The sequence below is a fragment of the Barbus barbus genome (genome assembly GCF_936440315.1).
Source record: "Barbus barbus genome assembly, chromosome: 46".
Classification (NCBI taxonomy): domain Eukaryota; kingdom Metazoa; phylum Chordata; class Actinopteri; order Cypriniformes; family Cyprinidae; genus Barbus; species Barbus barbus.
The window spans coordinates 22,746,226-22,762,574 of NC_136724.1; the positions used below are offsets into that span (position 1 = coordinate 22,746,226).

General features: G+C 37.3%; 2 protein-coding genes and 2 gene segments (V, D, J or C); 2 read left to right on the plus strand and 2 right to left on the minus strand.

The window, feature by feature from the left end:
* The window catches only part of LOC306864845 (Ig kappa chain V-III region MOPC 63-like), a 684,433-nt gene that overhangs the window by 467,492 nt on the left and 200,592 nt on the right, over window positions 1-16,349 (plus strand).
* The window catches only part of LOC306864846 (Ig kappa chain V region K29-213-like), a 764,502-nt gene that overhangs the window by 465,529 nt on the left and 282,624 nt on the right, over window positions 1-16,349 (minus strand).
* On the plus strand, window positions 3,502-7,592 carry spsb3b (splA/ryanodine receptor domain and SOCS box containing 3b; the record flags this gene model as incomplete). Its single annotated transcript, XM_079409327.1, has 6 exons — window positions 3,502-3,603; window positions 4,122-4,299; window positions 5,284-5,471; window positions 5,594-5,696; window positions 6,469-6,594; window positions 6,680-7,592. The coding sequence occupies 6 exons, from the start codon at window positions 3,502-3,504 to the stop codon at window positions 7,486-7,488; spliced, it is 1,506 nt and encodes a 501-aa protein (XP_079265453.1). The 3' UTR covers window positions 7,489-7,592.
* LOC306864834 (putative crossover junction endonuclease EME2) lies at window positions 9,284-14,754 on the minus strand. The gene is made up of 8 exons (XM_079409093.1): window positions 14,109-14,754; window positions 12,185-12,309; window positions 11,923-12,042; window positions 11,428-11,543; window positions 11,263-11,329; window positions 11,065-11,180; window positions 9,926-10,115; window positions 9,284-9,741 (listed from the first exon to the last, which is right to left on the minus strand). Exons 1-8 carry the CDS (start codon window positions 14,530-14,532, stop codon window positions 9,586-9,588), a joined length of 1,314 nt encoding a protein of 437 aa, XP_079265219.1. The 5' UTR covers window positions 14,533-14,754; the 3' UTR covers window positions 9,284-9,585.

Below are 16,349 nucleotides of genomic sequence, written 5' to 3' on the forward strand. Positions count from 1 at the left end.
TTTGATTAATAACGAATTAATTATTATTTTATAACAAAAATGTATTAATAAATTTAAAAAATTATTATATTTATTTTATTTTTATGTTTTGCAGGCTTTTAGTTTACCACGTCACTGATGCTTGCATGTTTGTCTGTAGATAATCAGATAATTTGTCGTTTAAGGTAAAGTTGACGGAAAGCCAGCGCGGGCTGATCCTTAAAGCGGCCTTTAATGAGGATGACCTGCTACATTAGGAGCACTATTATGGCGAAGGCTTCACATAATGAATATTAACTACGTAACAAAACGTTTGCGCAATATGGCTAACCGATTGGCTGAAAAGGAGACGAGGGAAGTGGGCGTTACTCAGCTAGCCAATGGAACTTCAGTTCATGAATATTAATTAGGTACAGTCACTAGACGCTTGAGCAACGACGGCATGACCTAATTAATATTCATGAGCTACGCCTTTTCCGTAGTATGACTGATGACTGGCCGGTGTTGTGTTGTGTGTAGATGTAGGTCACCAAACTAACACGCAGCAGATATATCACTTACAGCAGCTCCTGATGGACACGCGTGTTTAAAGCAGAGAGAATAAACGAAAGCATAACAAGGTATGTGAGTTTATATGTTAATTATGTCATCATTTTAGTAAAGATGTGATTTCTGAAAGTCCATTTAGTGAAATGACTCTTCGTGCAGTCAGGTGTTTACAGCAGATAGCAGTCTAAAAATGTTGTAAACATAGTATGCAAACACATTTTCCTGTTAATGCATTCATATAATTGACTTTTACTTTAATTTTAGTTATTTAGCAGACCCTTTTATCCAAAGCGACTTACAAATATAAGTTAAAACTCTATAAATACTGTATATACACATTTAAGAAAATAAAGAAATGACAAATGCATACAACAACATTTAAATGAAAACATAACACTAAGCCAATATGTGTGTATTATTTCATTTCCATGTAGTATGTTGAAGTACTAAAATAACGCAAATTAAATCAGACTAAATCCTATACAGACATAATAAAATGACATTACTAAAACTAAAATAGATAACAAATACAAATCAAACTACATTAGTTTATCAGTAATCCTAAAAAAATAACACTGAGCCAAACACACATGCTAAATATATATATTTGATTATTATTAATATTATATTAAGATAATATTCAGCATAAGTGTATATTAGTAATATAAGTTCATAATCATAATAATTAGTACAATTAGTATTGGTGTCAGAAGTTTAGGGAATTTGTTTTTATTGTTTTTAAATGTGATTCACATTTAAATGAATGTGCAGCATTACTATCTGTAATATTCACTATGTAATTGCTGATATTAATAATAGCAGCAACAATTCAGCATAGATGACATGAATTGTCAAGCACCATGTGACATGGTGTATTTGAACTATTTTATGCATTTTTCTAATTATTGTATAATTAGTATGCATTCTGCTTAATGAGCTTATATTAATTGATAACATGAAGTGTTTGTTCTTCAAAAAACTAAATTTCGAGCTGAAGTCTTTATGTTGTGTTAGTCCTATCACATTACTTTTATGCAATCTTGTTTGTTATGAATATGCTGTTTGCATGAGAAATGTGCTCATGCCGGTGTAATGCAAACTTAGTGCACCATTGCATTTCCCAGAAGCACATAAGTAAAGCTGGGCCAGTTGGTCAGCTCTGGGGCGGTGGAGGTATCCAGGGCAGGATTCTTGTTTTGGATACACATTATCTATTAATTAACGAACACCTGGCCGTGTTGCGTACACATTAGGACAAAATCAATTAAGTCTTTTAATCCAATTATACACTTATATCTGGGGAATAGAAATGTTTGAAATGCAATCATAACCTATAATCATCAGATTTATATGAAAAACACTTTCTTGAAGAATGCCAGTTTCTGTGTATGCATGTGCAATAAGAGTTATAAAGAGCATTTTCTGCTATGCCAGCCTGTTCTGGTGATGCTTTTTAAAGTTTCTTCACCCTCATGGGCTGTTTTGAAAACTCTTACAGTGTAAACATCAGAGCGATCTGAGCAGATCACATGAAGCATGTAAGACTAGAGTCTCGGATTGCCAGCCGTGGCATATGGAGCAATCAGAAGTAGGGTACAGTGTCAGCCGAGGCAGTCTGTCCATGCAAAACAAGTTGATGGCAAAGCCTGACATCTGTGAGTCAGCAGCTACAGGAAGTGATGCTGAGAAAATGACAGATCAGCTGCAGTACTACTGACAAACCCTTCACAAAAATAGATAGACAGACAGATAGATGGTTGGATGGAGAGACAGACGGATAGACAGACCGACGAATAGACATAGACAGACAGACAGACAGACAGACAGATAGATAGATAGATAGATAGATAGTAGGGGTGGCACGGTTCGCGGAAAAAAACCGAACCGCACGGTTCTCCACACACGGTTCGGCACGCGCTAGGACCGCGGTTCAACTTAATTCTGACAATGTATGTGGTTTGTTATAAATAACAAGTAAAACAAATAGGGTTCGGCTAATGTATGTTTCTATTAATGGATGCGCATTCTGGCTTCCCAGTACATTACAACAACAGCGATGAGAAAGAAGAAAAAAAAATAAGTGGACAAATCATTCACTCGTTCAATGCGAGTGCCGTATGCTGGAATATGAGCATTTATTCCGTCATCACCCGGGTGCTGATAGCGCGCGCACACAGGTGAGACCTGAACAGCACACGTTGATATCGGTGTTTAAACTAAAGTCATGTAAGCTCTGCCAGTTCAAACATTTAAGAGCCAGAGGACGCGAGCTCGCGCGCGCAGTGAGAAGATTTGTGCGTGCGCTCATCAGAAGCGTGCAAACCTGCGCCTCAGAACGCGGGCAAATATGAAGCTCTCTCTGAAATTGTGTTTGAATGGATAAATTCACACAAAATTCTGTCAAAATGCCCGTCTTGGTAAGTATCCTATAGCAGATATAGCCGGCTGAACGTACAGTATCAGTGCACTGGATCAGTGCTTTCTCTTAAAGTGACAGCACTTTCTTAATATTAAATAAACAGCAACAACAAAGAAATCACTCACTGCTCTTGATTGAATCGCTTTTGTAACTTTAATAAAGAGTAATCTTTAATTTATAGTCAAATATGCAATGCTCTTTTACCTTTGATTACTTTATTCAATTTATAAAAAACAAAAAACTGAAAATCACTGATTATTTTATTTGTATCTTTACACTATTGTATTTTTATTTGTGCTGTTGCTTGTACTTAGATTATTCTTATGTTCTTTATTGTTATTTGACAGTATAGTGTTTCCCTAAACATGCCGAACCGTACCGAAATCGTATCGAACCGTGACCCCCGAACCGAGGTACGTACCGAACCGTGACATCTGTGTACCGTGCCACCCCTAATAGATAGATAGATAGATAGATAGACGGACAGACAGAGGAGATGGATGGATGGATGGACAGAAGAAATAACAGCCTCATTCTGTTCTTGTGTTCCAGGAATGTCTTGGAATAAGTATGTTGTTAATGAGAATGTCCCGGAGACTGAAGCCACGCCCCTCACGCCCCTCAGCCCAGAAGAGAAGCAGGCTGTGGCATCACAGGTGACATACTCTATCCTCACAAGCTCTGCTTATTTCTGTCAGGTTATTTTGAGCTAACTAGCACTAGTTTTACATTACCTGGGCATCTGGCCAATCAGAGTCTCAAATGAACGGTTTCAGTGACACAACATATGCTGCGCTGCTTTAAATCAGCTTCTCACACATGAAGATAATCAAACTTCTTAATAGGCTTAAAACAGGCTTTATATTCTTTATGAAAAATTTGATAACACTTTATTTTAAGGTGTCCTTGTTACAAACGTTACATGTACTTAATATTATAATAACAATAAATTATGCATAATTACATGCAAGTAACCCTAAAACAAACCCTAATCCTAACCATATAGTGAGTGCATGTAGTTAATTAATATTACTCCGTACTTAAATGTAGAATTAGTATGATAATAAAATGTAGAAGTGTAACCAACAATTTCATTTATTAAATATTACTTTGATTTTAAAATGTGACCTGAACATTTCTGAGAGGTCCTGACTGGTTTTGTTTGTGTGGTCAGTCGGAGGGCAGCTCTACAGGGTACGAGCCGGTGACGGTGTGTGTGCCAGCGGAGCTGCCGCCGGTGGTGCCCGTGACGGGCGAGTCGTTCTGCCAGTGTCCAGCTCAAACAGAGCTCAGCTCAGACGCCCAGATCAGCCCATACACCCTCAGCTGCACCTGCGGAGAGGAAGAACAGGGTCAGATTCAGTACATTTAATCATGCATTTAAACAATAAAGAGAACAGAATTTACTGAGCTGGCTTGAGAAATGTGATCTGCACTTTCATACACAACCTTTGAAAACTTTGGCGTCCGTTAGATTTTATTTTATTCAGCAAGGATGCATTTAACTGCTCACAAATGACAGTATAGACATTTACAGTGTCACAAAAAGATTTCTATTTTAAAAAATGCTGTTCTTATGAAGTTTCTATTCTTCAAAGAATTCTAAAAAAAATGTTTCTTGAGCAGTAAATCAGCATATTAGAATGATTTCTGAAGGATCATGTGACACTGAAGACTGGAGTAATGATGCTGAAAATACAGCTGCAGATCACAAAAATAAATTACATTTTACAATATATTCACATAGAAAACAGTTATTTTAAATGGTAAAAATATTTCACAATATAAATTTTATTGTATTTTTTAATCAAATAAATACAGCCTTGGTGAACAGAAGAGACTTCTTTCAAATATTAATATATTAGATTTTATATATATATATATATATATATATATATATATAAATAAATCTTACCGAGCCGGCAAACTGTTGGACGGTACTGTAAATAAAATAAGCTAAAACACTGATTGACCGAGCACAGTCAAAATCCATATCTACAAAAATCCATATCTATCCATTTATATCACAAAGCACTTGTGAAACTATAACATGCATAGAATAGAGTAATCCATTATATATTTATATCCAAATAAGTACAAGTAGACATTAGAAATACAAACATCTAATAATATTAGTTTAAAACATTAGAGTCAGAATGAACCAAAAATATAATTTGTCATAATTTTTCAGAATGAGAATTTATTTCAATTAAATACAATCAGCTACAGTACAGAGGATAATGCTGCCCTTTAATAAAAAATAACATGAATGATGCTGTGTTTTCCCATAGTGAAGATTTGAAATCATGGTTGCTTGTGTTTGTCATTGTGTTAAGGGTGTGATTGGGTTTGGGACGAGGAAAGCAAATCATCCTCCGTGTCTCTGAGCTGCTCTAACCGGAAGGTGAGCTTCCACTCGGAGTACAGCTGTGGAACCGCCGCCATCAGAGGAGAGAAGCCTCTCAGCGACGGACAGCACTTCTGGGAAATCAAGATGACGTCTCCTGTCTACGGCACAGATATGGTGAGATACTGGATGAACAAAGACACTAAACTACAACACTGACAATATATCAAGATAAGATCTACATAGATAGATAGAGAAGATATACATTTCAAATATGTATTTTGTGTTTATGAGTCCAGATGGTTGGTGTTGGGACATCAGAAGTGAACCTGGATCAGTTCAAACATAGTTTCTGCAGCCTGCTGGGCACAGATGAGGACAGCTGGGGTCTGTCCTACACAGGTGAGGTCAGAGGTCATGTGACCTGCATTCTGTACAGTTAATTCAGTATTATTCATTTAAGTACATTAAAAAACCTGCACATGTCTGTGTATTAAAAACACCCACAAGTAAAACACATTTATTCCCATAAGGGACTATTTCTACCAGATCTAATCTTTAAAAATGACTAAACTGACTTAATTTAAATTTTGACTTAATTTATCCATTGATATGTAATTTTAGATTACACTACCAATCAAAAGTTTGGATTTTTTTAATGAAATTAATACTTTTATTTAGCAAGGATGCAATTAATTGATAAAAAGTGACAGTAAAGTCATTTCTAATGTTACAAAAGATTTTATTTCAAATAAATGCTGTTCTTTTGAACTTTCTGTTCATCAAAGAATCCTAAAAAATTAAATGCATCAGTTTCAGCAAATATATGAAGCAGCACAACATTGATGATAATCAGAAATGTTTCATATTAGAATGATTTCTGATGGATCATGTGACACTGAAGACTGGAGTAAAGATGCTGAAAATACAGCTGCAGATCACAGAAATAAATTATATTTTACAATTTATTCAAATAGAAAATAATGTAAATTGTAAAAATATTTCACAACTTTAGTGTTTTTACTATATTTTTCATCAAAGCCTTGATGAGCAGAAGAGACTCCTTTCAAAAACATTAAAAAAAACCTACCAACCCCACATTGTTCTGACTGAATTTTTACGTATTTATGTGTTTTTTAACTTCCTTTCTTCATCTACATTTATCATGGTTCAGGTCACCTACTCCATAAGGGGTCAAAGGTGAACTTTTCATCACGATTCGGTCAAGGGTCCATTATCGGGGTCCACCTGGACAGCTGGCACGGCACCCTGAGCTTCTATAAGAACCGCCGCTGCATCGGTAAGACATACACGCTCTCTTCTGTCCTGTATCAATGTATTTCCTACTCAAACACTAACTATCTATCTATCTTCGGTTCTGTCAGGCATAGCAGCTACTCACTTGCAGAATAAGCGTCTGTATCCGATGGTGTGTTCGACTGCGGCCAAGAGCAGCATGAAGCTGATCCGCTCACATTCTGCAGCCACCACATTACAGTACCTGTGCTGCACACAGCTGCGCAAGATGCTGCCCAACTGCGCAGATGCTCTGCGTGTGCTGCCTCTGCCGCCGGGTCTGCGTCTGCTGCTGTCTAACCAGCTGGGATGGGTGCTGACCCTCGGCTGCGCAGACGCCTGCGCACACAACAGGGAAGACAAAGCCACACAAACAGAAGATGGCGATTATGAGGAATACACAAGCCCTTTTCCTTCCCACAATCCCTCTGACACCGAACACGTCTTTATTTCTAGTTCCTTCTCCGATAACCCTGGTTCTTACCATGGTAAAGTTGAGCCTCTTGATTCTGCTTCCTGTCCAGATGATGCGCATTATCAAGATGGCGTGTCCATAATGGATGTTACCTGTTACCTTGATCCCTCCTCACCTTCTTACCTCTACTGTGGCTCCACCCCCAGCCCTGATCATAATTCCCTTTCCGACCCTAAATTTCAGCACAGATCTGCTTCCTGTTCTTGCTGTGACCCGCCGGTATCTGTTTCCAGTGACGGATGTAAAGGAAATGATGCCAGTTCTGTGTGTAAACCGGAACACACCGGTTCTTGCATTCTATGCTCCTCCCACACTTCACCAGGCCACACCTCCTTCTGGTCTGACTCCACCTCTGAGAGCGACTCGGACGGCTTCTCTGCAGAGCTAGAGATGTACCAGAGGAAACGCTGCCGCTGGACATGAGACACACACTGTTTACATATAAATCAAAGGTCAAAGGTCACATTTAATGAGAGAGTTCATGGTTTACTCGCACTCACGTTGTTTCAAGCTCATTTAAGTAAGACTGCATGAATTGTGATATGACTTAAACAATGGCAAACTGCTAATTAATTAAATATATGTCAAGAAAAGAGAATTGGTAAAGAGAAGCACTTAAAAACAATCTGTTGTTTGCAAAAAAGGAGCTTCAAGGGCTTTTTTCTGCCAAAATAATGTTTGAAAATTAAGAAATTAAGCCATATATATTAGTATTGTAATTGTGCAGTTATACTCTAAAATAATTATATTAATTTTGCATTGAACATTTTTGTTAAAAATATAATTTTTAAAATAGCATTTTAAATCACAGTCACAATTTTTATCAGAAATGTTTCAAATTTCAAATTTGAATTCTTCAGATTTGACATTTTTTCTCCAAATTGTGCAGCCCTAGGTATGAGACTTTATTTGTTTCTTAAAGAATGCTTAACACCTCATTTTGTGTCCTACAGATGAAAGTAAGTCATGTGGGTTTGGAAAAGCACGGGAGAGTAAATGAGAGAATTGTCATTCTTAGTGAACTATTGCTTTAAGACACACATCCTCAGTTCAACTCAAACCACTCGTCCTCATCCCTTGCCAAACTATCAAAATGCATTCACTGGACTTGTTGTGAATTATAAGTGAATCGGTGGCTTTATTTTTAATAATCTCCTTCTTTTTCCAAATAGTTAATTCAATATTCAGGGTTCAGGATGGGGTTCAAGATTGAAACTTGCTCATTTCCAGTGCCAATGTTTCTAGACAGGTGACCCTTTCTGAGAAGGCTTATCTTGTATATCTTGTATGTATAATAAGGTAGATCAACACATGCCAAACATCTTTTGCAGCGGTATTATTGAAATATTGTAGGCATCAGTAGTTTGTCAGTATGTTTGAGTTCATTCACTCAGACTTTGAGAGATGACTTTATGAAAAACCTGGCATCTATAAAACCAGCACAGGCTGAGTGCAGTAGATTAATATCTGAGCCTGTCAATCAGACTATTACAGTGTTACATTATTTATCATAATTCAGTATCAGAGAGCTACAGCTCTGCTATGTCAACTAAATACATATCTGATTTAGTAAACACTGTAGATTGTGTATTTTCAGATAGGACGGTGTGTTTATTCCCTTAACTTTTAATCATTAGTTTAACCCCTCTCTCTTTTTATTAGTATTTGATTATGATTTATTATATACTCGCTATATATGAATGAATGGTTTTGTACTCTTTTGCATGTTTTCTTACTGATTACATTGTTTTGAGGTAAAACAATAAAATAAACAACAAACAAAATCACAATTGCATGTTTTCTTGAAGTATATAATTTCACCAATATTAAACTTCTGAGCGTAACTCATCCCAAACTATTTGTTGAATAGGATTTTATTTTTATATTTTAATTTAAATTTTACTCAAAGTTTAAATAATTGTTGTTTTTTTAATTATTATTTTTTTAAACATGTATGGTTTTTATTATGTTTTTAGTTTGAAATAAATTAGTAAATTTGTAGATATTTTAGTACTTTAAATGAAAATGAGAAATCTAGCTGAAATAGTACTTAATTACAATAATTTTTAAAACTTTATTTTATTTCAAATAATAAAGTTTTATTTATAAATATATAGTTTTAGTTAATGATAACCCTGTTCAATTTTCAGCAATATACTGCTAAAATGCAATGCAAGTTTGATAAAATCATCTTAGCAATGAATCAATGACAATCAATGAAATTCATCTTCTATTTAAAATAATGATAATCCAATCTGAATATTCACCAACACCAATTATTAGACTAATATTTTCAATTCACATCATAAATTCACTTTTTCAGTCTTAAATTAAGATCAGCTTTAAATAATCAATACAAACATTGTTTAATTAGTGTTTAATTTTCAAGTATTGATGGCAGGTTCCTTAAGTTCATAATTGTGAATGAATGTAATAATTTGAGGCACAAATTTATAGAAGGTTAGTCTTCTATACTAGCGATAAAGTGCAAAATTAGTTTTCATTCCCACAAATCTGGCCCTAATCCAGCAAGAGATGAGGATTCTGGGAAGTAAGAAGGCGATGTATACGGCCAGCGAGCTCAGGACCAACACGCCTCTCTTTGGCTCCGCCCACCACAGCGAGATCAGCCAATAGTCTGCGTCGCTCCTCCTCAGACGGCAGCTCCTCATAGGCCTGTTGGAGCAGATGAGAGTGAGAGCTTATAAAGAGAGGTGTTCAGTCAAGCCAACTCCAGTCACTGTATTTATATAGTGCTTTTAACAATACAGATTGTGTCAAAGCAGCTTTACAGTATTAAATAGGAAAATAGTGTGTCAATAATGCAGAAGCAGTTCATCATTGAATTCAGTTCAGTCACCTGCAGCAGGAGGGAAGGAGAGGGGTAGGTGCCCGTCACGGCTTTGGCCAGAGCTGGACTGACGCGGTTCAGCTGCTGGATCTGACGTGTCCACACCTGAGCGAGACCGCGGCCGTCTCTGTCCACTCGCACACCTGCCGACCACGAGCCGTCCATGCAGAAACCCAGATCAGGGTCACCACACAACGCCCTGAGAACAAAACACCCAGAGCTACTACTGAAAAAGAATAGTGTCTTCTGCATAATGAGATGCTAAATGCAGTTAATAACACTATACAGCGGTTAGATCACGAATGTGAAATGTAGCATTCCATCACTTGCTCACCAATGGTTCCTCTGCAGTGAATGGGTGCCGTCAGAATGAGTCCAAACAACTGATAAAACATCACAATAATCCACACCACTCCAGTCCATCAATTAACATCTTAAGTGAAAAGCTGTATGTTTCTAAGAAACAAATCAATTATTAAGACTTTTCAATGTTAATACATTGCTTCGGGCTAAAATACAAGTACATAATAAAACTGCTTTTTCCAGTGTATAAAGTCATCTCGCCTGCATCAGGAGAGAAATCTGCACAGATCAAGCACGGTTTACAAGCTAAAACAGTTCTAAAACATAAGTGGTTGTATTTTAATGTGAGAAACAACAGGAGATGGACTGTTTCACTGGAGAAGGCGTTATTGTGAATTATGGACTCATATTTTATCCAGAAGCAGTTTGAAGTTAAAAACATCTTAATTATGGATTTGTTTCTTTCAAACATGCAGCCTTTGGCTTCATAAGATGTTAACTGATGGACTGGAGTGGTGTGGATGATTGTGATGTTTTTATCAGCTGTTTGGGCTCTCATTCTGACGGCACCCATTCACTGCAGAGCATCCATTGCTGAGACACTGATGCAGAGACACATTTCTCCAAACCTGATGAAGAAACAAACTCATCTACATCTTGGATGGCCTGAGGGTGAGCATATTTCAGCAAGTTTTCATTTTTGGGTGAACTATTCCTCTAATAACAATTAATAAGAAGCATAAATAAATTGTACCCTAAATTTGTACAAGAGATAATATGCTAGGGAAAAAAGTAAACCCAAGTATTTTGAATGATTTATTTTTTTGTATGATCAAAAAACTCACTTGTAAGGTCTCTTGGATAAAGCTTTGGTAACTGCAACCACACGATCGGTCACTTCCTGCCAGCCGAACAGGAAGTTCACTGTCACATTCCAGTAGAGCTGGAGGTGAACCAGCAGCTACCCATCACAGAAACAAGACATGATTACTGGAAGCTTACACTACTGAAAAAGTACAAGTGTGAGGATGGATTTATCTGACCTCTTCTGTGTCCAGATTATGCTGATTGGGGTGAAAGTCAAAATCATGTGCATCCCAAGATCCTGATCTGTACACACATATGCACTTACAGCAGTCCATTCAATAGCCTCATTATTGTGAAATGTAACATTAATAATAAGCTGATTTGAGAGAAGGTGTGTGTACCGTTGCTGATGACTGATCACTAGAAACGTGACAAATTTCCTCGAAGTTTTGTTCAAGTATTTATAGAGATGCTGCAACAGAGACTCCGCCCCCTCATACACATCACCAATGGGAGCCTAGCATGACAAAGAAACTATATTATAATAAATTATTTAAATTAAATTAGAATAAAAATATACAAGTATATGTATATATTAATATTATTATAAATCTAACAATAATAATATTGTAACTAACATGTATACAAAATGTTATAATTAATATTAATTGTAATAAAATATTAAATTATCATAACAATAATTTTAACAATTTAATTTATAATTAATATGATCATAATATATTATAATTATACATATAATAAAAACTTAACAACAATAATATTAATATTAGTATATTATGTATAATTAAAATATAATAATGTATAATTAATGCTAATTATATAATATTACACTGTATTACAAATACCATAAAATATACATATGTTTAATGACTGACCGACTGATTGGTCACAGTTTTATGTGACATCACCATGTCCTCAAACTCATTATGGGAGATCACCATCAGGACCTGATCTTCTTCTTCTTCTTCAACTCCATTTTTAGCTTCATCTTCAGTCTGCACATAAAGAACAAACACTTTCTGAGATTTTCATGAGCACGCACTTCTGCTGATGTTACCACTACAATAATGCAAACTTTCGCCTCTGCTGTATCACTAATAGACAAATCAAGTACAAACAGTGAGAGGTACTAGTGACCTGAAGGGCTTGTCGTGTCCAGCTGATGCTGTTGTTGGGTAGACCTTGATTCTCAATACGGTTCCTCCACTGCAACCCATCTAGAGTCCTGAGTAACACATCACAGCCTGCGTCCTGCAACAGCACTGGAGAGAAGAGAGATTACGTTTAGTTTAATTAAGAAAAAACTGGGTAAGAAGAGAGAACACACTAATATCAATATCTAATAAGTCTGGTGATCAGATCAGTAGCAGGTTTCTGATGGAAAGTAGTTCAGTTGCTGAAAAAGATGCATGAGAGTGTTAAAAAATAATTTCTGTTAAATTGAATAAACCTTAAATATAATAGTGCTGTCGAACGATTCATCGCATTCCAAAATAAAAGTTTTTGTTTACATAAAATGTGTGTGCTGTGTATATTTATTATGTAAATATAAATACAGACACAATGTATATATTTTTAAAAATATTTACATATGTATAATATATATAAATATATTTAATATATAAACAACATTTTTCCTAAATATATGCGTGCATGTAAGTGCATTTATACATAATAAATTACACACATATTATGTAAACAAAAACTTTTATTTTGGATACGATTAATCGTTTGTCAGCACTAACATAAAATAAAATAAATATGAAATGGGGAAAAAAAATGAAAAATTAGAAATGTTACTTAGGCAACCGACTCAAATAAAATAGGTTTAAATGGAAATTGAAGAACTATAATGACTAAATATAAAAATAAAATAAATTTAAGATAGATTTTTTTTTTATATCAACTAATAAAAACGACAAAAGCACATAAAATCCAGTAGCCCCTCACTGCAGAACACAAGATCCAGGGGCGAGGTTGGATCTACATCTAGGGGGTGGAGATTGGTAGGTTTAGGAGTGGAGATGGGTAGGTTTAGGAATAAGGGGGTGGAGATGGGGTGGGTTTAGGGATCCAGGGGTGGGTTTAGGGATCCAGGGGTGGAGATGGGGTGGGTTTAGGGATCAGGGGGTGGAGATGGGTAGGTTTAGGGGTGGAGATTGGTAGGTTTAGGGATCAGGGGGTGGAGATGGGGTGGGTTTAGGGATCCGGGGGTGGAGATGGGGTGGGTAGAGGGATCAGGGGGTGGAGATGGGGTGGGTTTAGGGATCCGGGGGTGGAGATGGGTAGGTTTAGGAATCAGGGGGTGGAGATGGGGTGGGTAGAGGGATCAGGGGGTGGAGATGGGTAGGTTTAGGGGTGGAGATGGGGTGGGTAGAGGGATCAGGGGGTGCAGATGGGTAGGTTTAGGGGTGGAGATGGGGTGGGTTTATGGATCCGGGGGTGGAGATGGGGTGGGTTTAGGGATCAGGGGGTGGAGATGGGGTGGGTTTAGGGATCAGGGGGTGGAGATGGGGTGGGTTTAGGGATCCGGGGGTGGAGATGGGGTGGGTAGAGGGATCAGGGGGTGGAGATGGGTAGGTTTAGGGGTGGAGATGGGGTGGGTTTATGGATCCGGGGGTGGAGATGGGGTGGGTTTAGGGATCAGGGGGTGGAGATGGGGTGGGTTTAGGGATCAGGGGGTGGAGATGGGGTGGGTTTATGAATCCGGGGGTGGAGATGGGGTGGGTTTAGGGATCAGGGGGTGGAGATGGGGTGGGTTTAGGGATCAGGGGGTGGAGATGGGGTGTTTTTAGGGATCCGGGGGTGGAGATGGGTTGGTTTAGGTATATGTAAGGTGGGAGGAGTTGGATCTGGATTGGATCTTGTGTTCTGCATAGAGGACCATCTCATAAAATCATTAAAATGAAAACTGAAAATATAATAATAAAAGCTCATTCAAAATATTATCTCAAATACTAATACTAAAACAACACGAACGTCCTTCAGCAATGACATCTGCATCAGGATGCTTGTATGATGACATGAGTGGACAGGAAAGCAGAAGCAGTAGTTTTCTGACCTGCGTGAATCTGAACTGTCAGACTCTTGATGAGGTTTTCAGGTTTTAACAGGCTCACTCTCACCGCTGCCTCTTTCCTCCTCTGCTGCTCTTGTAGTTTCTCCTCTTTGAGCTTGTTCTTCTCCTGTCTCTGTTTGTCTTTGGCAGCTCTTCTGATCTCCTGGTCCTCCTGCACCTCCTCTCGTGTCCTCCTCCTCCTCCTGTTCTCTCCAGCCGAGCTGATGCTGGAGCTGATGCTGCTGTTGTCTCCTGGCGGCGCGGAAGAGCTCCTGGATGCGGCTGAAGTGTTTGTTTCATTGGTGCATGTGTCCTGAGCGAGTATTACACGTGATGATGATGATGATGATGATGATGGTTTATTTTCATCACTCTCTTCCTCTGAGTCTGATATCTCCCACGTGTTTGCTCTCAGCACGGCTGACATCCTTTAAATCATCTGTGGGTCATTTATTATAACTATACATATATAAACTATAACATATTTTAAATCTACTGTATGCTGTATGTTAGTCGAGTCATTATATGTTAACTGAGCCTGAGCAGATATCGTTTAATGCGTTTTATTGTTTCCTACACTGTTAGTTTCCAGCAGGCTGCTGATGTAAATAAATACGGGGCAGTGAGAGGGACAAGAGCAGTACGGATTGCGTTTCGAAAATGATTGAAAGTTTGTAGAAGTCAGTTTTGTTTAAGTTAGATGAGATTTTTTTTTTTAAATTATGTTATTATATATTCAGTTATGTTTTTTTTTGCACAGTGTAATTTTGATTTCATGGTATATCCTGTATATAATTATTCAGTGTACACACACACACACACACACACATATATATATCTGATCTCTTTAAATGGTTTACTTCCCTGTGGCCTGTTTACTTCCTTAATTCATATTTCTAGTATTATTGTACATGATTCATCTGTACATGCCGTTCCAAAGAAAAACAATCTTAACAATCAAATTGTAATCTTTACTGAGAATTGAAACGCTTCTTCTTCCTCTGAAATTACTTTCACTTTAGTTTAGTTGACTGTATAATAATTTAGTCATTGTTTTAACAAGCTGTCATTGTGTCTGGCACAGTGAAAATCAGAAACATGTCATATTACAGAAGTAAAACATCCATTTCCACTGGTTGGCTATCGATCTGCATTATGATAGAAAACCCTATAAAGTCCTAAAAGGATCCAACAACACCAAAAAGGATCCTTTTCTCTTCCCTCCTGGGATGGGTTGATTAATGTTTTATTTGTATATAGGCTACCCTAGAGTCATCTAGTGGTTGAGTCTTGAAAATGTATAGTCACAGGTGTATCTGTTTAATCAGATCTCACTCTTGATTGTCTTACGCCCTGACGAAGGCCTGCTTGGGCTGATACGCGTTGGTGTTTTTAATATGTAGCTCTGTCTAATAAAGGTTTTTGTACTTCGCTTGCTATGTGAGTGCCTGGATGTGGATTTTTTTGTTTTTCAATGGAATCCACTTTTTGTTTTTAACACACAAATATGCTTTTATTTCTCAGGTTCTTTACACACTTAATAAACAAGGGGTTTCATTGGCAAAAACATTACAAAGACACCCTTAAAAAGCATTAAGTTACATTGAATCTCATGTGTCTCTCTTCGATTCTCAGTTGTCCAAAACCGTATCACGGCGTTCTGGTTCTGCGGGAAGGAACTGGCTCTGGCGTTTGGACTGACCCTGGCCTTCTCCCGCTTGGGTCGGTCCTGAACTTCTTCCTGATGCAGAGGTTTGAGTCTCAGTACGGGATGCAGTGGACGCTGTGGGGAGGTGAGAAACACAGCATGCACACGATTAGACTCTTGTTGTAGAGCCTTATGCGTCTGTTTTATGTGCAAAGGCATGTTCCTGTCGGCTATAACGGTCAGTGTTCTGGATAAGATGGGCATGAAGCAGCTGGGATTGGATGGAGTGATTCAGGAGGAGTCACGCAAAGTGGTGAGACACAGATAAAGATGCCATAAGTTGATATATGTTGGGAATACCATACTACTATACTAGTCTTGCTATTGCTGCAGCATAATATAATAATTATAATAATAATAAATTTTTATATGTGCATTTTCTTTATTTTATATATATATATATATGAGATATTATAATTATATCCCACCTTGCAATTTCACAGCTTAACCCCACTCTCCCCTTCATGTTATAATATAGGATATAAAAAATGCTACATTTATTTGTGTATATATTTACTATTTTATTAGATAGATAG

Bases quoted from the DNA above. Each gene is read 5' to 3' on its own strand.
- LOC306864834 (XM_079409093.1), bottom strand. From the start codon at position 14,532: ATGTCAGCCGTGCTGAGAGCAAACACGTGGGAGATATCAGACTCAGAG. The intron at 12,043-12,184 runs GTCACTAGTACC...CTTTATGTGCAG, and splicing joins GGACACGACAAGCCCTTCAG to ACTGAAGATGAAGCTAAAAA. The intron at 11,544-11,922 runs GTCAGTCATTAA...TTGTCATGCTAG, and splicing joins AAACTGTGACCAATCAGTCG to GCTCCCATTGGTGATGTGTA.